At 35.2% G+C, this 25,199-nt stretch overlaps 3 protein-coding genes across 3 annotated transcripts; 2 read left to right on the top strand and 1 right to left on the bottom strand.

Annotated features, from left to right (window-relative positions):
• Positions 1-1,999: 1,999 nt before the first annotated feature.
• LOC125680778 (actin, cytoplasmic-like) lies at positions 2,000-6,564 on the bottom strand. Its single transcript, XM_048920547.2, has 2 exons — positions 6,118-6,564; positions 2,000-4,039 (listed from the first exon to the last, which is right to left on the bottom strand). Exons 1-2 carry the CDS (start codon positions 6,241-6,243, stop codon positions 3,035-3,037), a joined length of 1,131 nt encoding a protein of 376 aa, XP_048776504.2. The 5' UTR covers positions 6,244-6,564; the 3' UTR covers positions 2,000-3,034.
• Positions 6,565-11,825: 5,261 nt separating this feature from the next.
• LOC130046417 (actin, cytoplasmic-like) lies at positions 11,826-16,504 on the top strand. The gene is made up of 2 exons (XM_056153963.1): positions 11,826-11,986; positions 14,464-16,504. Exons 1-2 carry the CDS (start codon positions 11,861-11,863, stop codon positions 15,466-15,468), a joined length of 1,131 nt encoding a protein of 376 aa, XP_056009938.1. The 5' UTR covers positions 11,826-11,860; the 3' UTR covers positions 15,469-16,504.
• A 4,150-nt stretch (positions 16,505-20,654) lies between these two features.
• On the top strand, positions 20,655-24,791 carry LOC125680777 (actin-5-like). Its single transcript, XM_048920545.2, has 2 exons — positions 20,655-21,038; positions 23,065-24,791. The coding sequence occupies exons 1-2, from the start codon at positions 20,913-20,915 to the stop codon at positions 24,067-24,069; spliced, it is 1,131 nt and encodes a 376-aa protein (XP_048776502.2). The 5' UTR covers positions 20,655-20,912; the 3' UTR covers positions 24,070-24,791.
• The last annotated feature ends 408 nt before the right edge of the window (positions 24,792-25,199 follow it).

Consider the following 25,199-nt stretch of genomic DNA (forward strand, 5'->3'; position numbering starts at 1 on the left):
CTCCAAGGCCAAAGTCACAACGAGAGATACTTTGCACTGAAAAAGATCTTGTCACAAGGAATGCATATGTGACATGTCAGACACAAGCAACTGAAGTGTGGATAGCTTGTATAGATCTTATGAACCAACCCCCCCCCCCCCTTCTAGAAAGAAATTATTTTTATACAGAACCAATAATTTATCCAAAATACGTTATTTCCCCATCGATCACCCTCATCAGATACTAATATATGTCACAAGTGGTCATCTCTAAAGCTTACAGAAGGTTGAAACTGAATATTAAGAACGACTTATGAGGGCGATCGGCGGGGAAATAACATATTTTGGATAAATTATTGGTTCTGTATAAAAATAATGATTTCTTTCTTATTTCTAGAAAGGGGGGGGGGGGGTGTTCATAAGATCTAAACAAGCTATCCACACTTCAGGTGCCTGTGCTGTAAGGGCCCTATCGCTCACAATTCAAAAGTTATAAGTTGGATTAAAGTTTTGAAATCTGGGTCAAACTCCAAGGTGAAGATCACAAGGTCAAAGATCATGTATGAAATGTAAGGCCTTATCAAAAGGAATATATATGAATACTTACATGTACCTATAAATATTTCAGAGGATATTGAATAGCTTAGGTTTTCTTAAAAGTAGCTCAAACTGAAAGGTCACAAGGTACCAAATACAAAGGTCTTGTCACAATAAATGTACATATAAAATAGAAGAGATCGATCAATCACCATCAAAAAGTTGTGAGCAAGGTAAAAGTTTCGAACAGACAGACAAACAGGACGAAACAACATGTCCCCGACATAAAATACTTGAATCCACACAACTTGCGAACATTTGCATATGGTATAAATAGTGTTGCCCTCCTACTCTTGACAAGAACTTTCTGAAATTAATTTCCTACATAAATATAAACTTTGATCTCCTATTGTGACCCCACCCTACCCCCAGGGCCCCTGAATTGAAAACCTTTGATTGAACTACCTGAAGATACTTGCATACCTCTATGACTAACCATGGTCCTGTTGTTGTTGAGATTTTTAAAGATGTTTCCCTATAATCCACATGTAAAACTTGGATCCCCTTTTATGGCTCCACCCTACTTCTAGGGGCCACAATTTGAAGAAACCTGAATCTACACTACCTGGGGATGCGTGCATATAAATTTACAATGTTAACTATGGTCCTGTTCTAAAATATTTTTCCTATAAAGCTGCATGTAAAACTTTGATCCCTTATTGTGGCCCAACCTTACCCCCGGGGATCATGATTTTAACAAACTTGAATCTACTCTATGTCAAGAAGTTTAATTACATGTAAATTCTAAAAATTTTGGCCCAGTAGTTCTTTAGGAGAAGATTTTTTCCTACATATTCGCATGTAAAACTTTGCTTCCTTATTGTGTTCCCAACCTACCCCACCCCCATCCCCGGGAGGGGTTCATGTTTAAAACAAACTTCAATCTGCACTGTCGGGAATCTTTAGGGTAAATGTAATTTTTTCTGGCCCAGTGATTCTTGAGATGAATATTTTAAAGATTTCCCCCCTATATATTCGCATGTTAAACTTTAATTCCCTATTGTGGCCCCACCCTACCCCAGGGGCTATGATTTGAACAAACTTGAATCTGAACTATATTAGAAAGCTTTCAGTTAAACAAACCTAAGTTTATGGACAGACGGACGGATATAGATGATCAGGAAAGCTTATGATGAACTTTCAGCTCTGATGAACTAAAAACACAAGCAATTTTGAAAAGTCTAACTGTATGAGATTAATTTTATAGTGCAATGCTGTTTTAAGCTAAAATGTTTGCAGAAACGTCGTTATATTGTCCATAAACATGTTAAGAAAAGGTCTTTTCACATAGGAAATCTTAGATGTTACATTTCTGTATCTGTATTACATCCGGTTCATTCCTTGTTACAAACTCAAAGTCAGACATAACAAAAATATCAAAAATATAATCCATACAGTATGTTTGGTTGCATGCGTTATTTATTCTTATGATATTACAGATATTAAGACAATTTTTATATTCCACAAGCGTACAGAAAATAATACAAACATCTACAAAAGTTTGAAATATAGTTCAAAGCGCTCTTGTGCTGTTTTTACACTGTTGTATGATTTATGTCCGTGGTGTGAATGGCACTGTCAAAGATAAAGTGTCTCCATGGACAACTTTGTATACATATTCAAACATAAATGGAAAAAAAGATGTGCTTTTAAATAAATTGATAAATCTTATGGCACAAAAATCAAATAAACATACGGTATCTATTTACATGTATCACCATTTCACAACACTTCGAACGTAACAGTCATTTAAACAATGAACCATGGTTTGTTGGTGTACTGGACAACAGAATTATCCAAAACTTAATTGACGCTCACAAGTGCGTGATGAAGATGAGTGATGCAGATTTTCTTACAATGCTGGCGACCATCATCTTTCCCAATAATGACTTCAAAAACACAAATTGATGACTGTAGAACGCGTTTTTTAGGTAGAAACTATAAAGAGGTAACATGATTTTTTGATTTGCGGCGAAAGTTCGATCGGAAGTCTCTTTCTTTTAGATTGGTGTGGTAATTCACTGAAAATTACCAAGAAAATTTACATTTAATTTTTGGTTTGTCAGTTTTCTCAAAATATTTCGGATCAAGGAAAATATTGGCACCAGCTATCCTTTTCAAAGTCTCGACAGTCGACACGAGGCTCACCCTAGATAGAGGTTTGACGTTGTGCTAAGCACTGCCGTCTGCTGTACACATCATTTACATACGAACTTTAAACTCGACGACGAAGTTCATAATTACATTTTTCTTTAATTCTGTAACTCCGCGATATAAGTATATTTTACGACATACTGTGTACGTGTACACTTAATTACATTTCCGTTGTTCGGTAACCCCGCGATATAAGTACATGTATATTCAATATATATTTACTGAAAAATATTAAGCGATATGATATAGCCATTTAAAAGAATTAAACTATCTGAGAAAGATGGCAACACTTCGTGACGTCAGTTTAAAAGCACTTCCTGTGGACAATAGCTGGACCAGATTCATCGTATTCCTGTTTAGTGATCCACATTTGCTGGAAGGTGGACAGAGAAGCAAGGACGGAACCACCGATCCAGACGGAGTATTTCCTTTCTGGTGGGGCAATGACCTTAATCTTCATTGTGCTAGGAGCTAAAGCTGTGATTTCTTTTTGCATACGATCAGCAATACCAGGGTACATGGTTGAACCACCAGATAATACCGTGTTCGAGTACAAATCTTTGCGGATATCGAAATCACACTTCATGATACTGTTATATGTGCTTTCATGGATACCAGAAGATTCCATCCCAAGAAAAGCAGGTTGAAACAACGCCTCTGGACACCTAAAACGCTCGTTACCAATGGTGATGACCTGACCATCTGGAAGTTCGTAGCTCTTTTCTATGGACGATGAGGACGCAGAAGTTGCCATTTCTTGTTCGAAGTCCAAAGCAACATAGCACAACTTCTCTTTGATGTCTCTGACAATTTCTCTTTCCGCTGTATTTACGAAAGAGTAACCACGTTCTGTGAGAATTTTCATGAGGTAATCGGTCAGATCACGTCCAGCGAGATCTAGTCTCAGGATGGCGTGGGGAAGTGCGTAACCTTCGTAGATGGGAACTGCGTGAGATACACCGTCTCCAGAGTCGAGCACTATGCCAGTTGTACGACCAGCACCGTATAGTGAAAGTACGGCCTGGATAGAAACATACATGGCGGGAGAATTGAAAGTTTCGAACATGATCTGTGTCATCTTTTCTCTGTTGGCTTTGGGATTGAGTGGGGCCTCGGTCAGGAGGACGGGATGTTCCTCGGGGGCCACACGGAGTTCATTGTAGAAGGTGTGATGCCAGATCTTCTCCATGTCGTCCCAGTTGGTGACGATACCGTGTTCAATGGGGTACTTGAGGGTGAGGATTCCTCTCTTGCTCTGGGCCTCGTCTCCTATATAGCTGTCCTTCTGACCCATGCCAACCATGACACCCTGAAATCAGAGCGACCCATGTGCAGCTGAAGTTTATTTGGTGTTCATTGAAGATAAATTATAATGTAATATATATCTTTGTGTCAAATCGGTTTTTTAAAGACTTGTAGACAGTTTCAGTTGAAACCAACGGGCTGTTTCGAGGGAGTTATATATAACTCTATGTGCCTTTTATAAATGGCACAGGACTGCATTCGTTAATTTCAGATTGTATAAGAAATTAATGTCTAGTTTATTGGGTATATGAAGTGATTAACTACATTGGAAAACGTGATAATTTATCCATAACGGCTTTGTCGTTATGTAAATCATCACATTTTCCATTCTTGTTAATCACTCCTACAAACAAAAACAAATAATGATTCCTTTTATCTATACAGTATTTGAAATAAAAATGAATATAATAATAATAATAAAAAATACTGCCCAATAAAAATTGAAATGCATGTTAATTTCCATAGTTCCCGCCCGTTGACCTTTTATTTTGCACGAAAATATTTACATCCAAAAGTGTACATGTACAGTGTATATGGGGAAATCAACACACTGGGGCTTCAAAGGGTCATCACAAAGAAAACAGTATAGATACCGGGAGCAGTATTGATACCGGAGCAGTATAGATACACGAAGCTTACTTTTGATGCTCTACATGTACAACACATCTATATCACAATTCCCCACCTGTATGAATAATTAACACCCTGATGTATGTATTTTAGCGTTAAGGTGGCTCCTTACATTTCATTTTATCTGATAAATTTTGGATCATCTCGCATCCGTCGTCATTGTACATGTATAAATTCCCTCTGCTCTGTTTCACACGTGTATATGCCTAATTACTTTTTCATGGAACTTCGCGTGAATTTTTTGTTAAAGGGACTGGTTCGCGATTTTTGAATTTTTTTTTTCAGTTTTGATGTTAAACATTTTAATATAACTGATTTAATGCGGACAGCCAAAATTTTGACCTTCTGAACGCAAGAATAAAAGCAATTCTGTGTTATGTAAACAAAGACTAGAGTCTTTTCATGTAAACAAATACACCAGTGAAATGTTAATTTTGTAATATAAAGCATCTTAATTTTGCATACTCACAAATTTTAATTTTAGATGACACATCTTACCCAAAGAATGCTTGAAATGTGAAAGATATAATAAACTTAGATCGATATCCATTTCTTTTTAAATTTCGTAAACAATAACATACCGCAATCTTTGTTTGCAAAACAAATAATAAACTCTCTAAAATTAGCTTCTGTGATAATGTATAACCATAATTTTTATGTGAAATCTTTTAAACACATTATACAGTAGATTTTGATCATTAAAAGGGAAAAACAAAATTTTGGGGGAAATCGTGAATTAGTCCCTTTAAAGCAAATATAGTATGTAGTGATTTTAAAAGTTACTAACCTAAAGGTCAAAGTCATTTTACACTAAGTATATTTTCAGGTATCTTGTTTCGAAACTTTCTTATATATGCACTATAGACCACACTTAAATTCAAGTCAACTTATCGAGAAAAGTCTTCAGAAAATTCATCTAATTTTACACACGAAACAATCATTCTCGAGTAGTACCAGTACTCAGTAAAGAAAATGCTTCTTTAAATAGATTTATATAATTCGTTTAGGCAATTATCAATTTAATTCGAGTATATAATATGCATAAAATCTGCTTCAATCTAGTTTTGAAATAGGTATTTTTTCATCGAAAGTGTTTTTATCGGTTGAATTTTTACTTCTCGTCACAGACCCATGTACAAAACCTATTTAATTACTCTATCATTAAAAAACTTCAAACATTCGTCGTATTTGTTAGAAGTTGAATTACGTAGTGAATGATCGTGTTTTACAATACGTCTACATGCAAAACATGTACATCCGTATACATGTATTTCATCATTCATATTGTTATTTGTAAATGATTCGTAAGTACATGTATCTACCATGTGCAGCAGTAGACTCTCGTATGATTTCTATAGATATATATTTTCTAACAGGTAACATAAAAAATAGGAAATTACAGACAACTTAAAATGTAATTGATAAATTAAAATCATATTTTCATTATCTTACTTGATGTCTTGGACGTCCAATAATAGAGGGAAACACGGCCCTGGGGGCATCATCTCCGCCGAATCCGGCCTTGCACATTCCGGACCCATTGTCAATAACTAACGCAGCAATATCGTCATCAACCATTGTCACAAGATTTATGTTATAACTTATTTAATTAAGTTTAATCTGTCTCAAATTGGTGAATCTTCTGTTTCCTCCGGAAGCGATCTAGCCATTATATACGTTAAACTACAGTTAAACAACGGGTGATTATATGTCCTTAAGTTTCGTAAAGCAGATCCATATATGGCAAGTATTCCTAATAGGGACCACGATGGATCGGGGTATTGATCGGAGTATTTTGTGTCATGTGCAAAAATAAATAAAAAGAACTAAATTGAGGATAACACGTAACTACCAGTAACTTTAGATATGTGCATAGCAGTGAACTTCATCCATTTTTGGATATTTAAATGCCAACTTAAAATCCAAATAAGGTATCTTGAAGTAATATCAGTATTTTTAGAAAGATTGCTGTCAGGGTGAAGAGAGTAACATGCCCTTTTTCGTACTTCTCATAATGTACGTATATATACCACAGGTACTTGTTTCTGTTTAAATGAGTTATTACCTCTGTATTATTAGTATACAGAGGTCATAACTTATTTACAGAAACAAGTGTCTGTGGTATATACAGCCTTTATCTGTGCAATCACCTGCGTTGTTTGAAAATGTTAGTATTACATTGCCAAATTATATATATATATATATATATATATGGCAATAATTCCACATTTGGCAATCCTACTTATACTCCAACTCCTCTTTCAAACATAAAATTCCTCAAAACCATGCTTCAGTTTTAAACACTTTGATATCCCAATCAATGGGACGAATAACATGAGTTGTCATATTGATACTGGATTTCCTAAACTTCACAAAATCCCTTTCAAACAGAGATACATTGCTGGATCCAGTAAATGTTCTACCAAAACCCAATATTTACTCCTTACGAAAATATTAACTGCATGCTGTTAAGGAGAAACTTCAAACATATTGTGCCACAACATATGCCAGAAAAGGTGTGAATCGAATGTGGATTCAAAAAAAAAAAAAAATAAAAAAAAAATTTAAATCTTTTTTTCCCAAATCAACAACATCAAAACGTATGAATTTTCAACACTTACAACCATTACTCGCAATAAGTAAAAGACTAGACTTTTTGACATATAGACAGTTGCTTCTTCAATGAAAAGGGAAATATTCATATCTAGTGATCAGTCATTCAAAAAATTACTTTGTTATACACCTATCTGATTCTACGCACAAGTACTCTGAAGATGATATAAAAAAGATGCTGGAGTTCCTCATTGACAACATCATCCTAGTATTTAGTGACCAGGTCTTCCACCAGTCTGTTAGAATTTCCGTGGGCACGAGTTGTGCTCCTTTAGCTAACCTGTTTTTATATTCTTACGAGGCAGAATTTATTTCAAAACTTCTTTCGAGAAAAAAATCTCTTGCTGTAGCCTTCAACTTGACACTTAGATATATTGACGACGTTTATCTATTTACAATAATCATTTTCGTTCATATTTCGATTCGATATATCCCAGTGAAATAAAAGACACCACATAGTCTTCGACAGCTGCTTCATACTTAGATATCTGAATGAACATAGATGTTAACGGCAAACTAACAACTCGACTTTATGACAAATGGGATGACTTCAGTTTCCTCATCGTCAGCTTCCCATATCTATGTAGCAATATTCCATAATCACCTGCATATGTTGTTTATGTTTCTCAACTGATTCGATACACAAGAGCTTGTTTTGCGTATGATCAGTTTTTAAATCGAGACAGGCTATTGACAAATGAGTTGATGTTACAGTGGTTTAAACAATCTGGATTAAAGTCAGCATTTTGCAAATTTTATGGTCGTTATAACGATCTGATTTACCAATACAACCCTTTATTGGGTCAAATGTTGTCTGACGTATCTCATACCAATTGTTAGGCTTCTTTACACACTGATGTTGACTATGGATTACTCCGTTTACTTAATCGAAATATATGGCTTACGGCGGGTTTGACCGATCAACAGGAGATGCTGACTCCTCCTAGGCACCTGATGTGTCCAGGGGTCCGTGTTTGCCCTACTCTTAATTTTGTATTCTCTATAGGAGTTATGAGATTGATCACTGTTCGTTATCTTCAACATTTCATGCCAAGGATTTGGATGATTTCAATATATTTTATAAAAGTGGCAAGAACGATTGCAATGTGTTCCGTCATTTTTTCCACCGGTTTATTATACCGACACTTTCTAAAGCAGTAACCAATTGATCTTTTTAGAATATCATAGGTGGTGTCCTGTAGATGTGCAGTAAGGATTCGAAAATTTCAATTTAACCCTGGAGGCAAGATAGGGGTAAATGAACAAAGTTTTATTTAAAAAAAAAAACTAGTTCCCAGAACTCCTCATACATTTTACGTAATCGCCAAATTGATTGATGGTGTCCTGCAGATGTGTAATAAAGTTTTGTAATTTTCATTTTCACCTGGGAGGAGGGGAGGGGGCAAATACGGTCGAAAACGACGTTTTTCTACGAAAACTTTGTTCCCAGAGCTCCTCTTACATATTATACAGTAGCCAAATCATCTTTTGGAAGATGATTGGTGGTGTCCTGTATATGTGCAATAAGGTTTTGGAATTTTCATTTTCACCCTGTAGCCCAATTGGGGGTCGAAAAAGGACTTTTTTCAATAAATAAAACCTGCCCATACATTTTTTGCAGTAGCCAAATCATCTTTTGGGAGATGATTGGTGGTCCTTTCTCTGTGCAATAAGTTTTAATAATTTTCTTTTTTACCACGAGGAGCAAATTGGGTGGAAAAAATGACAAACAAAAACCTGGTGTTCAGTGCATCGTGCAACAAGAATATATTTGCTTTAAGGGTTGGAATCTCCACCATTTTAAATGTATTTGAAGTAAAAAAATTTTATGGGGATTGAGATGACCCCCAGGGCACTTATCCATCATAGTTATCAATGCATCGTGATATTTACAGCAGGAATATACATGTATATGGTTCAGAGGTCATGACCTCAGTTGTTTTAGATACTCTCTTATGGCAGCATTATCTTTCACAGTTTTGAGCCGATTTTGGACAAATAAAATCTGCCCATAAATTAAGTAGATTCCATGTTAGAGAGTTACGATGAGGTTGTATGGTCGTTTGCTCGTGTAATGTACGATCGTAGGTTCACTCCTGTGATCAAGATTGAAACCATATTTCTTATCCAAGATTCACTACTCAATTGCTGCTTATCGGATTGGTCTTGGCTTTAATAGGTCACGATTGCTGGACTGGAAACTCGGAAATTCCTTGCATACCAGAGTGACTATTTGTATACTATTTCACCTAAGGATGCTTTGTCACCAGAACCACTCGGTCAATTAAAACAAATTTGGTAAAAAGCATCACTGGGTGAAGGGGATTCAAGTTTGTTCAAATGAAGGGCAACACCCTTATCCAAGGGGAGATTATAACGACAATACACTGACAAATTTTTAAAAATCTTCTTTTCCAGAACCAGCGGGACAATTTCAACCAAACTTAGGTGATTTGTTTAAATGAAGCGCCATGCTACTTTCAAATGAGAGATAATCACAAAAATGCAAAAATAGGATAAGGTCATCTAAAGATATTCTTCTCAAGAACCACTGAGCCAGAAAAGTTGAAATTTAGATGAAAACTTCCTGACATAGTGTAGATTCAAGTTTGTTAAAATCATGGCCCCTGGGGGTAGGGTGGGGCCACAATAGGGGATAAAAGTTTTATATTTTGATATTTATACACGTATGAAATATTTTTAAAATATCTCTTGAACTATTTCAGCTAGGGGTTTTATAATTTGTATATACATTCCTTATGTCAAGGCCTTTCATGTGATCCAATGATGTGTGATCTTGCGACCTTGACGTGGAAATTAAACCATGATAAAAACCTTACTTATTCAATATGTCCAGAATTATCTCAGGTAGATCTTTCATATCTTGTATAAAGATTTCTTATTGCAAGAGCTTTCATTTCATATCATATTTTTTGACCTTGTGCTCTGAGTTTAGCTTACTTTTAAGAAAACATAACCTATTAAGTATATCAGAAACTATTTTAGGTATGGTTTTCATATTTTAATAGAGATTCACTATGGCAAGACATTGTGAAACAATTGTGTTTGATCTTTTGACCTTGGAGTTTGACCTTTAAGAAAGACCTGACCTATCTAAAATTTCCAGAACTATTTAAGGTAGGGCTTTCTTATTTTGTATATAGATTCGATATATGGCAAAACTTCGTTATACTTTGGTGTTGACCTTGAACAACCGTAAGGCCAAGGTGGCTCGGGTGAGCGATGTGGCCTTATTGACCTCTTGTATTCAAAAGGAGGGGGTAACTAGGAAGAAGTTGAGTTAACAACTGTCTGAAAATTCTTGACAAGGAAAATAAACAACCGTGAAAAAAGAATTATCATAAAATAGTCTCCAAGAATTGTCTACAGTAATTTAATCCACAGCTCTTATCATTATCCAACTTGCTTGGATATGACACCTTCCACAAATATCTGACTTCCTATTGATTTTCAAGGTTAAATATAAAAGGTCAAGGTCACGTGCAGGAACATCTGAATTGTCACGCTGTGAGCGATCGCCATCATTTCGGAATAATTTTTTCTCTCTTTGAGGAAAGGTTAAGGTACGGTGTTTTTTTAAATGAAAATTGAAATTATATTACGACCTACATGTAATACAGTAGATGTAATTCAATATAGATCATCAGTTTAGCAATCCTATTTACGGTTTTAGAATAATAGAATTGTAGAAGTACTAAAAAAAAAACAGCATAAAAAACAGAGAAAACAACGTATCCAGAGATTTCTTTACTGACAGAATAATTGAAAAGGAATTAGTATCCTTAGATAAAAAATTTGTAAAACTAATAGAGGGGTAGGAATTCGTTTCCGAGAACTTTTTTTTACGTGTAAGTCCGTATTAGAACTCCTTTGTGCAAGCGAAAAATATTATGCTATGACTAGCGATTGTATAAATACCGATGGCCTATTTTCAGTCATTACAGTAAGATACCTTATTCGGATTTTAATACACTCCATACGAAACAGTACAATTGCTTAATATTGCTTAAAATTCTAAATGATCATATCATCTGTTAATTGTTGTACACCACTTATTGCAATGATACTGTAATATGTACATGTTATGACGTATATAAAAGAAGTCTGCTTCAATTCACTAATCAATGAACAAAATAAGCAAACACTCATTCGGTAAACAATAATTTAATTTGCATAACAATGAATATGACATCAATAAGTTTAGGAGAATACATACTTCATTATGATAAACTATATATCATATCCTGATTCACTACTCATATTATCGAGCCATGGTTTTCTTCATCTATTTTTACCTGTGACAACTTTTAAAAGTCTCTGTCGTGGTGTATTTTATGAACCGAACCAAAACGATTCCTATAAGGAATGATTCCCATATATGAACCCAATTTACGAAATAATGAATACTTGCCATATATGGGCCCAATGTACGAAACATAAGGACATGTGATCTTCTGTAGTTTGGTGTATATATAATGGTTAGACCGATACTCGAGGAAATAGAAGATCTACCAATTCAAGACACATTCAACTTAACTTATAGAAACCAAATCTTGTGACAATGGCTGATGACGATATTGCTGCGTTAGTTATTGACAATGGGTCCGGAATGTGCAAGGCCGGATTCGCCGGAGACGATGCCCCCAGGGCCGTGTTTCCCTCTATTATTGGACGTCCAAGACATCAAGTAAGATAATGAAAATATTATTTTTATCTTTTAGAATTACGAATGCCAATTAGTATCAAGGAAAAAAAAGTTTAATCTCGTAACTTAAGAGAAAAATATCTATAAATGAATCTATGTATCTACATGTCCGTATTGTGTTAAATTCATGATTTCTCCAAAAATTTAGTTTTTCACTTATCTACTGTCTAATGTTTTTAAAAGTTTTCACAAAGGAAAGACAAATAAGGTGATGCATTACGACATAATCTCATCATAGAGTTTATTATTTTTTGTGTAAACAAAGATAGAAGTATGTTATTGTTTACAAAGTTTTGAAAATGCATGGTTAACAATCTAAGTTTATGATATACATGTATTTCACATTTCAAGTTGTGTTTAGGTATTAAAAATGTATCATTTAAAATGCAAAATCAGGATGCCTTAAATTACAACATAACATTTCACGAGTTTGTGTGTAAACATCAATAAGGTGCGAGTCTTGTTTACGTAACACAGACTAAAATATCGTTCTTATCCTTGCATTAAGAAGGTCCAAATTTTGGTTGTTTACACTAAGTGAGTTATATTTTTTTATGTTCAACATCAAATATGAAAAGTATTTTTAAAAGACCAACAACAAAAACCGTAAACCGGTCCCTTTAAGAATTTGTGTTGAAATAAAGCTAAGTGAGATTGCTTAGAAATCAACAGCTTATTCAAGAACTGTAATAACTTTAAAATTCTAACGTTAAAGAGGTTCGCACCTGAGATAGGGAGTAATGTAAATTTTTGGGAACTGTATCTTTTATACATTGAAGAAGAATTAGGAAAAACTGGGGTCGCAATGCTTGTTATTGAGCTACAGTTTTCTAACATGACCTTTTTGCACTTAAGATTGACTCAAGATTTATTCAATTAAACTTGATTTGTCTGTTGGTGTCACCACATGAAACAGATATATAATCATGTCTTCTAACAATTATGATCATAAAGTTTAATACAAGGAATGGAAATAAATAATGACCTTTCTGTACTTGATATTAAAAGGACAAATTAGGAGTAATTTCAATTTCTAAAATTTCACATAATTTTCAAGGTCTAGTCTTAAAATAGAACTAAAAAAGTGGGGGTTAAAGATCAAATTTTTTAATTATTGGCAAAATTACTGAATTTTATGCAAAATTCCGAGTAAATTAATTTAAACTTTTTTGAAAATCGGTGTTCTGTTTGAAAAATTTAAATATATCAACCGAATCAATAGATTACAACATTTGAAGTCTGAACTATTTGTATCATAAATTATAAAACTGAAACACACGTATACGAGTATAAAAATATCTTAAAGATATATTGGATGAAACAGAAACTGCAATATCATGCAGATTTAGAACTTTTTGATTAATCAATCCTTTCGCCACAAAATATAACCCCTGCTAAACCCTTTCAAAATTTGAATTGATGAATTGACACAAAAATTTTCAACGGGATAGAGTTCAGTAATAGATGTGTAATAAGTTTGCACCAATGGGATCAGTATACTTAGTTGAAGCATCCTGCGTAGTTTTGCTCAAATCATCAGGAGCTGACTTCCTTAAAATAATTTGGTCATCTTTGAAAGATTTTATCCGAGAAAAATACATGTAGTTATGTTCAATGCATGTAATGTTATTCTTGGTGATGTAGATATAGATGTTGGTTTAAATCTGATTATCTTATTAGTTAAGAAATATATTTCAAGTGTCAAGAAACAATAATACAATTATATTTAATGATGTCCTTTTATATCTTAATAATTATTAGTTTTTCCATAGGAAAATGTACTGTTAGGATTTGTTTGAAAATAGATGGTCAGAGTGGAGGTGCCTCTTCCAATATAATGCATAAGGCTATAATGCTATTTGTCTCCATTTATTCTTTTTCTTATATACATATGTAAACAGTTATGAAACTCGCGTTTCTATTCACTGTTGACTATCTTGCACTAAAATGTGTGAAAATGGGGGTAACGTTTATCACGAATTTTAGTAATAATAGTTGATTTATATAGTAATATTGATCCCAATGTAAAGATGACCGATCAGGTCGTTTTCTTTGATTTAGTAGCCAATATAAATGTTTAAATCATTTTTAAATCATACATTGTATACAAAAACTCGCGTTTCTAATCACTTTCGACTATGTGTTACAGTTTAGTTGTATATAAAGATGACCGAACAGGTATAGTGTCGTTGGTTTCCATATATTGGATTATTCAATTATATGACAAAACAATAATTATTGACGTTTTTCCGCCAATATGACGCTTTAGCTACCTGAGAAGGACAGTATTCATAAAGTCCTCCTCCGCTCGGTGTAGTAGCTAAAGAATCGCATTGGCCTAAAAATGTCAATAATTGTATACTGATGATCTTGTATTCATCCCTTAGGAATTCCAGCCTCGATATCGACCATTTCACATTATGACGTAATTAATCTTTGATATCATAACCATATTTCAGGGTGTCATGATTGGCATGGGTCAGAAGGACAGCTATATAGGAGACGAGGCCCAGAGCAAGAGAGGAATCCTCACCCTCAAGTACCCCATTGAACACGGTATCGTCACCAACTGGGACGACATGGAGAAGATCTGGCACCACACCTTCTACAATGAACTCCGTGTGGCCCCTGAGGAACATCCCGTCCTCCTGACCGAGGCCCCACTCAATCCCAAAGCCAACAGAGAAAAGATGACACAGATCATGTTCGAAACTTTCAACTCTCCCGCCATGTATGTTTCTATTCAGGCCGTACTTTCACTATATGGTGCTGGTCGTACAACTGGCATAGTGCTCGACTCTGGAGACGGAGTATCTCACACAGTTCCCATCTACGAAGGTTACGCACTTCCCCACGCCATCCTGAGACTAGATCTCGCTGGACGTGATCTGACCGATTATCTCATGAAGATTCTCACAGAACGTGGTTACTCTTTCGTAAATACAGCGGAAAGAGAAATTGTCAGAGACATCAAAGAGAAGTTGTGCTATGTTGCTTTGGACTTCGAACAAGAAATGGCAACTTCTGCGTCCTCATCGTCCATAGAAAAGAGCTACGAACTTCCAGACGGTCAGGTCATCACCATTGGTAACGAGCGTTTTAGGTGTCCAGAGGCGTTGTTTCAACCTGCTTTTCTTGGAATGGAATCTTCTGGTATCCATGAAAGTACATATAACAGTATCATGAAGTGTGATGTCGATATCCGCAAAGATTTGTACTCGAACACGGTATTATCTGGTGGTTCAACCATGTACCCTGGTATTGCTGATCGTATGCAAAAAGAAATCACAGCTTTAGCTCCTAGTACAATGAAGATTAAGGTCATTGCCCCACCAGAAAGGAAATACTCCGTCTGGATGGGTGGTTCCATCCTTGCTTCTCTGTCCACCTTCCAGCAGATGTGGATCACTAAACAGGAATACGACGAATCAGGTCCGTGTATTGTCCACAGGAAGTGCTTTTAAACCGACGTCACAAAGTGTTGCCATCTTTTTCAGATGGTTTCTTTTAAATGGCTATATTATATCGATCAATATTTACAGTTAATATTGAATATGCATGTACTTATATCGTGGGGTTACAGAACAACAGAAACATGTAATCAAAAGCTGTAAAATACATTTTGATCTATAGCTGTAAATATTTACATTCAATAGAATGTTTTTATCAACTTCGTTGTCGAGTTTAAAGTTCATATGTAAATGATGTGTACAGCAGTCGGCAGTGCTTAGCACAACGTCAAACCTCTATCAGGGTGGGCCTCGTGTCGACTGTCGAGACTTTGAAAAGGATAGCTGGTGCCAATATTTTCCATGATCCGAAATATTTTGAAAAAACTGACGAATCAAAAATTAAATGTAAATTTTCTTGGTAATTTTTTGTGAATTACCACACGAATCTAAAAGAAAGAGACTTCCGATCGAACTTTCGTCGCTAATCAAAAAATTATGTTACGTCATGTCTTTAATGTTTCTTTGGTTGTAAACACGTATATCATAGATCCAAAGCACGCGTTCAATTTCAGTCAGATCAATTTGTGTTTTTGAAGTCATTATTGGGAAAGATGATGGTCGCCAGCATTGTAGAAAAATCTGCACCACGCACTTGTGAGCGTCATTTAAGTTTTCATAATTCCGTTGTCCAGTACACCAACAAACCATGGTTCATTGTTTAAATGACTGTTACGTTCGCAGTGTTGTGGAAGGGTGTTATTTGAATATTATTTTTTGTGTCATAAGATTTATCAATTTATATAAAAGCACACCTCTTTTCTTTCATTTATATATGAATATATGTACAAAGTTGTCCATGCAGACAGTGCCATTCCCATCATGGACATAAAACAGTGTAAAAACCAGCACAAGAGCGTTTTGAACTATATTTCAAACTTTTGTAGATGTTAGTTTTATTTTCTATACGCTTGTGGAATATAAAAATTGTCTTAATATCTGTAATATCATAAGAATAAATAACGCATGCAACCAAACATGCTGTATGGATTATATTTTTGATATTCATTTTTCTGTCTGACTTTGAGAGTTTGTAACAATGAATGGACCGGATGTAGTACAGAACTGAAGATTTCCTTTGTGAGGATCTTAAACTCAAGTTATCTATTACAATGGGCTGTCGTCCGTCGTGCGTTTACAATTGAACATTTTGAACTTCTGCTTTATAACCACCATTCCAATTCTTTTCAAATTTGTCATGAAGCATGGGGACATACAATGTAAATATCAGGACTCCTGCACCCCTGTGGCATTAGGGCGGGACAAAAATTGACCATTTTTCAAAAATGTTCTCTACAACCACACGTGTAAGAAAAACTAAATACTAGTACATAATGACACAATCTAATTAAAATAAGATTTTCTCTAACCGTTACACTTGAGAAAGATCTGACAGCATTGCATTTGAGGTCATGCTATTTCACCTTCTACACTTGACCAATCAAATGACGCCTTTCGCTAACATGAAAATTTTGCTGTGATATCGGAACATACTTGGTATTTATCATGTGCATGTCAATAATTACCGATATCGTGGGGATCCGGGTTAAAATAGGTCCTCAGTACCCCTTGCTTGTCGTAAGAGGCGACTAAATGGGGCGGTTCTTCGGATGAGACCGCAAAAACCGAGGCCCCGTGTCACTGTAGGTGTGGCACGATAAAGATCCCTCCCTCCTCAAAGGCCGTAAGCGCCGAGCATAGTTCTAAATGTTGCAGCCCTTCACCGGCAATGGTGACGTTTCCATATGAGTGAAATTTTTTCGAGAGGGATGTTAAACAATATACAATCAATCAATCAATAATTACCGAGAAGCACGGTAGAATATTCGAAGAAGATGACAGCAGCCATGAGCGATTTTAGAATGCCACAAAAATATATTTCAACAATAATGGAAATGATAAAATATTTGCTCTTCCTTTAAAACTGATATTTTGGATTTGTTTAAACTTTTCATGGATCGACGCCATTTTTGTTAACTTACAATCCGAATACGATTCAGTAAAACGATCCCTGATTGGTTCTTAATTTCTTGTCAAGCTATTGTTATTGGTTGAATATTTATTGAATTATTCATGAGACTAGGGTCAATAACATTACCTCAAATGCAATGCTGTCAGATCCTTCTCCAGTGTAACGGTTAGAGAAGACATGATTTTAATTAGATTGCTAGTGATGTAGAACAGGGAGGCTTCTACCAAGATTGTAAATTTCATGATTCCCGTGGTAGACGTTCTGACCCCAGAGCAAATTTGTATATAATGTTTATCTTTAAAACACTTAAATAACATCTTCTTTGCTGCTATTGATACTAAACTGAAATTAAATGGATATTTAGAAAGAACAGGTTGTCCTTTACCAAAATTGTAGATTTAATGATCCCATAGATAGGGGTTTTGGTATCAAGGTGGGGCCAAAATGGTCAGTTATTAGATGTATTAACAATTTTTTTTTTTAAATTCTTGGTAACTACCATTCCAATTCTTCTCAAATTTAGTATGAAGCATGATTTGGACAAGGGGGACCTAAATTGTTAATGTCAGGATTCTTGCCCTGCGTTATTTTCATTTTCAAGCATTTTATCAAAATAAAGACTATTATGACTCCCAATTTAGTAAGAAATTGAATGTCTTTTTATATTCTTGTGACATATTATCATGGTTCTTTCTCAAATTGTTTCAAACCTTGAATTCAGCCCATGAAGCAAACATCCGTGCGAATTTTCGTAGGTACTCGATATTAAACACGAGTGTTTGAGAAAAGTTACTACTTTCATTCAAAGTATGGGGCATATTCTGTTTCTTAATACTTCTGTACATTTTGTGCGATATATGTTAGACAAAGAAAGCTCTAATTTATGTTGTTTTTGAGAAAAATAAATCGATCGATCGCTTCAAAAATCTAGAAACCCTGCGTTACTGAATCTTTTCACCATGGTCACGATGATTAATCTCGGCTGATATTCGGCTTGGCTGAATATTTGGACTGACGCCTTCACCAGATCTCGGAGCAATCCTTCATAATTCATGTCTGGAAATTTACTTTCAGCTTCGGCCAGATCTAGCACTTAATGTGCGCTTAGGTGACGCTGCTCTACTTGTCCGACAGAATACGCAATGCATCTTTGACATATGCAGCAAGAATATATATGATAGATTATCTATATATATTCACATGTAAAACTTTGATCCCTATTGTGGCCCCAACCTACCCCCAGGGTCAATGCTTTTTACAATATTGATTCTGCACTATGTAAGGAAGCTTTCATATGAATTTCAGCTCTTCTGGCCCTTTGGTTCTTGATAAGAAGATTTTAAAAGATTTTCCCTATATATTAGTATGTAAAACTTTGATCCTCTATTGTGGCCCCAAACTACCCCCAGAGTCATGATTTTGACAAACTTGAATTTCCACTATGTCAGGAAGCTTTCATGTAAATGTACTTTCCTAGCCCAGTAGTTCTTGAGAAGAAGACTTTTTAAAGATTTTCCCTGTAAATTTGTATGTAAAACTTTGATCCCCTATTGTGGCCCCATCCTACCCCCGAGGGTCATGATTTTAACAAAGTTGAACCTGCACTATATCAGGAACCGTTCATGTCAATTTGTATTTTACTAGTCCAGTAGTTCTTGAGAAGAAAATTTTCAAAGATTTTCCAAATATATTCGCACATAAAACGTTGATCCCCTATTGTTACCCCATCCTACCCCCGAGGATCATGATTTTCACAAAGTTGAACCTGCACTATATCAGGAACCGTTCATGTCAATTTGTATTTTACTAGTCCAGTAGTTCTTGAGAAGAAAATTTTCAAAGATTTTCCAAATATATTCGCACATAAAACGTTGATCCCCTATTGTTACCCCATCCTACCCCCGAGGATCATGATTTTCACAAATTTGAATTTGCACTATGTCAGGAAGGTTTCATATGAATTTCAGCTCTTCTGGCTTAGGTTTTTTTTAAAAGAAGATTTTTAAATGACCCCACCCTATGTTTGCATTTTTTGTAATTATCTGCCCTTTAAATGGGTCATGGTCCTTCATTTGAACTTGAAAGCCTTTCACCCAAGGATGCTTTTTGCCAAGTTTGGTTGAAATTGGCGATGAAGTCGAAGATGTAAAAAGTTTACAGACGGACAGACGACGGACAACAGGCGATGAGAAAAGCTCACTTGAGCTTTCAGCTCAGGTGAGCTAAAAGTTCCCAAACTGTACAATATCTTAAGCCACAGTCCTTATCCAACTTGCTGGATATGACACCTTACACTAATATCCGTTTTCCTATCAATTTTCAACGTTAAATGTAATAGGCCAAGGTCACTTGTGGGGAACATCTGAATTGTCATACATCTTTGCGGCAACATTGGGTTTCGAAAAAAAATAAATGAAAATTGAAATTTATATTTCGACCTACTTGTAATATTGTACATGTAATTCAATATAGATCATCAGTTTAGCAATCCTATATACAGTTTTAGAATAATAAAATTGTAGAAATACTAACAAAAATAACGAATTTAGAGATTTGCTTACTTACAAAATAATGGAAAACCGAATTAATATCTCAAAATAAATCTGTATTTGTAATACTAATAGAGGGGTAGGAATTTGTGTCCGAACTGGCTTTTTTTTTTTTTTTTTTTGTACGTGTTAGACCGTATTAACATGTAGATCCATTAGCAAATAGTCGTTTGTGCTAGCTATTACACTATGACTAGCGAGTCTATAAATACCGATGACCTAGCTATTTTCATTCATTACAGTAAGATATATACCTTAAACGGGTTTTAATAAACTCCAAACGAAACAGAAAATATTTCTTAAAATTCTAAATGATCATATTATTTAGTAATTGTTGTACAGCACTTAATGCAATAATACTGTAATTATGCACATGTTATGACTTAAAATAAAACAGAAGTCTGATTCACATTTACTAATCAATGAAAAAATAAGCACATGCTCATCAGGTAAACAATAATTTAATTTGCATAACAATAAATATGACATCAATAAGTTTAGGAGAATACATACTTCATTATGATGAACTATATATCATATCCTGATTCACTACTCATATTATCGAGCCATGGTTATCTTCATCTATTTTTACCTGTGACAACTTTTAAAAGTCTCTGTCGTGGCGTATTTTATGAACCGAACTAAACACGGTCCCTATATGGTATGATTCCCATATTTGGACCCAAACTTGCCATATGGATCCTATTTGCGAAATAATGAATACTTGCCATATATGGACCCAATTTACGAAACGTAAGGACATGTGATCTTCTGTAGTTTGGTGTATATATAATGGTTAGACCGATACTCGAGGAAATAGAAGCTTCTCGAATTCAAGACACATTCAACTTAACTTATAGAAACCAAATCTTGTGAAAATGGTTGATGGCGATATTGCTGCGTTAGTTATTGACAATGGGTCCGGAATGTGCAAGGCCGGATTCGCCGGAGACGATGCCCCCAGGGCCGTGTTTCCTTCTATTATTGGACGTCCAAGACATCACGTAAGATAATCAAAATTTGATTTTTATCATTCTTATTTTAAATTTACGAATGTCAATTCGTATCAAGAATTTTTTTTTTTAATCTCGTAACTTGAGTGAAAAATATCTATAAATGAATCCATGTATCTAAATATCGTCTTGTGTTAAAGATTCCCCCCAACATTTTGTTTTTCACTTCTGCCTATGTTTGCTGTGTTTAAAACAAAGATTAAGGTAAGGTATGTTATTTTATTTATTTATTTATTTATTTTTTTTTTTTTACAAAATTTAGAAAAATGTATGGTTATCGAATATCGATCTAACTTGATGATATATATCACATTTCAAGTATTCTTTAGGTATCAAAAATATGTCATTAAAAAATTTTCTTTGTGAAAAATAAGGATGCTTTAAATTACAAAATTAACATTTCACCAATTTGTTTATAAACATAAACAAGGCTCAAATTTTGTTTACTTAACACAGAGTTAAGGCTAAGATATTACCCTTGTCCTTCATTATTAAAAAGGTCCAAATTTGGTTAACTTTAAATGAGTTATATCTTAATTTTTTTTTTTTTTTACATCAAATATCAAATACGAAAAGTTGTTTTTTTTCAAAAAAAAAAAAAATTAAAAAAAAAAAAAGGCAACCACCCCCCCCCCTAAAACAAAAAAAAAGAAAAACACCCAAAAAACCGTGAACCGCTCCCTCCTCCCTCCGCTTTTTCTTTTTGTTGAGATCAATCTAATTAAAATTAGATGTTGGATCCGCTCGCATAATCGCTACACAAACATCTAACAACATCCCGTAGAGGGTCACGTCAGAGGTCAAATTCGATTGACCAATGAAATCACCGCTGGCAAAATCATTGAATGTTTGTTGAAGCCGATAAGTCTAGAGTGATACCGAATTTGACCTCTGACGTGACCCTCTATGGGATGTTTTTAGATGTTTGTGTAGCGAGTATGCAAGCGGATCCAACATCTAATTTCAATTAGATTGTGTTGAGATAAAGCTACTTCAGAATACATGTATAACATTTTGGTATCACGTGAGATAGATGCAGAACTGTAGCTCTCCGAAAAAAAATTATGTTGACAGACCGGTCAATTTTTTTTCCGGAGAGCTACAGTTCTACAGCTACAGGTGAGATTGCTTAGAAATCAATACGCTTATTCAAGAATCAAGAACTGTAATAATTTTAGAATTCTTGTTTCCTTTATGCAGTTTTGTATCGCAATATATGCCGTTACCAAATTCAGTATACGTACCCAGGACAAGGGATATTGAATACCATCATACAAGTATGATCGAATGATTCCGTGCTTTCTGATTGCCCGTGATCCAACAAAAAGAGTTACATCTACATGCACGTGTCTTCGAGATGAATATAACATTATCCAACGAAAAATGAATTGAAAACAAAATTGAGGCGATTGATTATCATATTTAGTCACTCGATGAAAACCCATGTTTCAACATTTCAACTCACTTTCGACTATCGTGCACTATTTAAAGCGTGCTAAAAAAAGGGTAATTTTTATCCCGAATTTGAGTAATAATTGTTGATATTACATGTATATACTAGTAACATTGAGCCCGATCAAAAGTTGACCGATTAGTTTCGTTGCTTTATTAGCCGGTTTAAATGTTTTGAATCATTTAGTCATAAATGAATTGTATACAAAAACTCGCGTTACTAATCATTTTCGACTATGTTTTACAGTGAAGTTGTATATCAAGATAGCCGACCGAGTATAGAGTTGATGGTCTATATATTACCCTGTTTCGATGTTTTGAAAATAGAAGTTATTGACGTTTCCTGGCCAATACGATGCTTTAGGACAATATTCATCATTCCCCCCTCCGCTCGGTGTATAGTGTACTTCTTGAGTTGCTAAAGCATTGTATTGATCTAAAAATGTCAATAATTGTATACTGATGATCTTGTATTTATCCCTTAGAAATTCCAGTCTCGATATCGATCATTTGACATTACAAGTAAGACGTAATTAATCGTTAATATGATAACCATATATTTCAGGGTGTCATGGTTGGCATGGGTCAGAAGGACAGCTATATAGGAGACGAGGCCCAGAGCAAGAGAGGAATCCTCACCCTCAAGTACCCCATTGAACACGGTATCGTCACCAACTGGGACGACATGGAGAAGATCTGGCACCACACCTTCTACAATGAACTCCGTGTGGCCCCCGAGGAACACCCCGTCCTCCTGACCGAGGCCCCACTCAATCCCAAAGCCAACAGAGAAAAGATGACACAGATCTTGTTCGAAACTTTCAACTCTCCCGCCATGTATGTTTCTATCCAGGCCGTACTTTCACTATATGGTGCTGGTCGTACAACTGGCATAGTGCTCGACTCTGGAGACGGTGTATCTCACACAGTTCCCATCTACGAAGGTTACTCCCTTCCCCACGCCATCATGAGACTAGATCTCGCCGGACGTGATCTGACCGATTACCTCATGAAGATTCTCACAGAACGTGGTTACTCTTTCGTAAATACAGCGGAAAGAGAAATTGTCAGAGACATCAAAGAGAAGTTGTGCTATGTTGCTTTGGACTTCGAACAAGAAATGGCGACTTCTACGTCTTCATCGTCCATGGAGAAGAGCTACGAACTTCCAGACGGTCAGGTCATCACCATTGGTAACGAGCGTTTTAGGTGTCCAGAGGCGTTGTTTCAACCTGCTTTTCTTGGAATGGAATCTTCTGGTATCCATGAAACCACATACAACAGTATCATGAAGTGTGATGTCGATATCCGCAAAGAATTGTACTCGAACACGGTATTATCTGGTGGTTCAACCATGTACCCTGGTATTGCTGATCGTATGCAAAAAGAAATCACAGCTTTAGCTCCTAGCACAATGAAGATTAGGATCATTGCCCCACCAGAGAGGAAATATTCCGTCTGGATCGGTGGTTCCATCCTTGCTTCTCTGTCCACCTTCCAGCAGATGTGGATCAATAAACAAGAGTACGACGAATCTGGTCCAGCTATTGTCCACAGGAAGTGCTTCTAATCTGACGTCATAAGTGTTCGACGTAATCATTGGATGATCATTTTCTAATGTTATATTACTTCGAAATGGTTGACATATGGCTATGTTAGTCTGTACTTTTGCAGATATAATGAATTATGTCACAATTGTATGACGAATTTAGATGAAATACGTTGTCTGTGATGAGAATATGAATTATTTTTACATATTCGTGTACGATTTGGTTTCACAATGCACGTAATACCTAGAGATATTGTAACTATGCATCCCATCTCAAAAATAAGTATCGTTTAAGACCATGGCAATTTAGAAATAAAATATATGAATAATATTTACCATCAACAGTTGAATTTTACAATGATTGACACGAAGTTACCAATTTCCGTGTAATTCTACCGTACGTAGAAATATCTATGTGTCTGATCTATGTATTTACTGTACAATATCAATCTTCTTGTATCATGCAATATACTTTTTCGCTTCTTCCTTTCCTCCGACTTTCATTATTGAATTTAAATTGACTTTTCATCTATTTTTATTATCATTATAAAAATGTAAAGTATGGTTTTCTTTCCCATTCTTAAAGGTTTCTCTCGTATTATCTTATGACATTTATTTTGGTATAAGATATACACATGTATCATATTTACTCAAGTTGCACTTTTCGAACAAAAAAATTGAAATTTATGCTGAAGATGGAAAGTTATTTGTCTTAATGAATAAATTTCTATATGAATATTAAATATACTGTCTCGTGTGTCTTTCTAGGCAGGGTGCAAAATATTCAGGTTCCTTTCACGGATACGGATGTGTATGGCACGCGGCACTTGCATATTCATTGTGCTCGTCTCGTCGTGTTATACTCACAGGGATGTGACTGAATTCCTGAGAAATCAGAGGAAAACTGGTCAAAAAGGGGGGAAAACACCTCACCCTACCTGTAAAAATATCGTTTTTTGTCACTTTAGATCAAACCCAGAGTGTTTCATTTTTTCGAAAATTGAGCAGGATCAGAGGATTTCCTGAAGTCTTTGTGATAAAAGCATTTTCTCTTAGAACAACTGAGTAGTAATAATATGCAACATGCGAAAATAATTACATGATGGACCTATACTTTTAAAGATACATCCTGCAATTTTTTTTTACTGAAA

Source organism: Ostrea edulis, chromosome 2 (genome assembly GCF_947568905.1).
Source record: "Ostrea edulis chromosome 2, xbOstEdul1.1, whole genome shotgun sequence".
Taxonomy (NCBI): domain Eukaryota; kingdom Metazoa; phylum Mollusca; class Bivalvia; order Ostreida; family Ostreidae; genus Ostrea; species Ostrea edulis.

Coding starts and splice junctions, on each gene's coding strand:
- LOC125680778 (XM_048920547.2), bottom strand. CDS start 6,243: ATGGTTGATGACGATATTGCTGCGTTAGTTATTGACAATGGGTCCGGA. Junction 4,040..6,117: donor TTGGACGTCCAAGACATCAA/GTAAGATAATGA, acceptor CTCTGATTTCAG/GGTGTCATGGTTGGCATGGG.
- LOC130046417 (XM_056153963.1), top strand. CDS start 11,861: ATGGCTGATGACGATATTGCTGCGTTAGTTATTGACAATGGGTCCGGA. Junction 11,987..14,463: donor TTGGACGTCCAAGACATCAA/GTAAGATAATGA, acceptor ACCATATTTCAG/GGTGTCATGATTGGCATGGG.
- LOC125680777 (XM_048920545.2), top strand. CDS start 20,913: ATGGTTGATGGCGATATTGCTGCGTTAGTTATTGACAATGGGTCCGGA. Junction 21,039..23,064: donor TTGGACGTCCAAGACATCAC/GTAAGATAATCA, acceptor CATATATTTCAG/GGTGTCATGGTTGGCATGGG.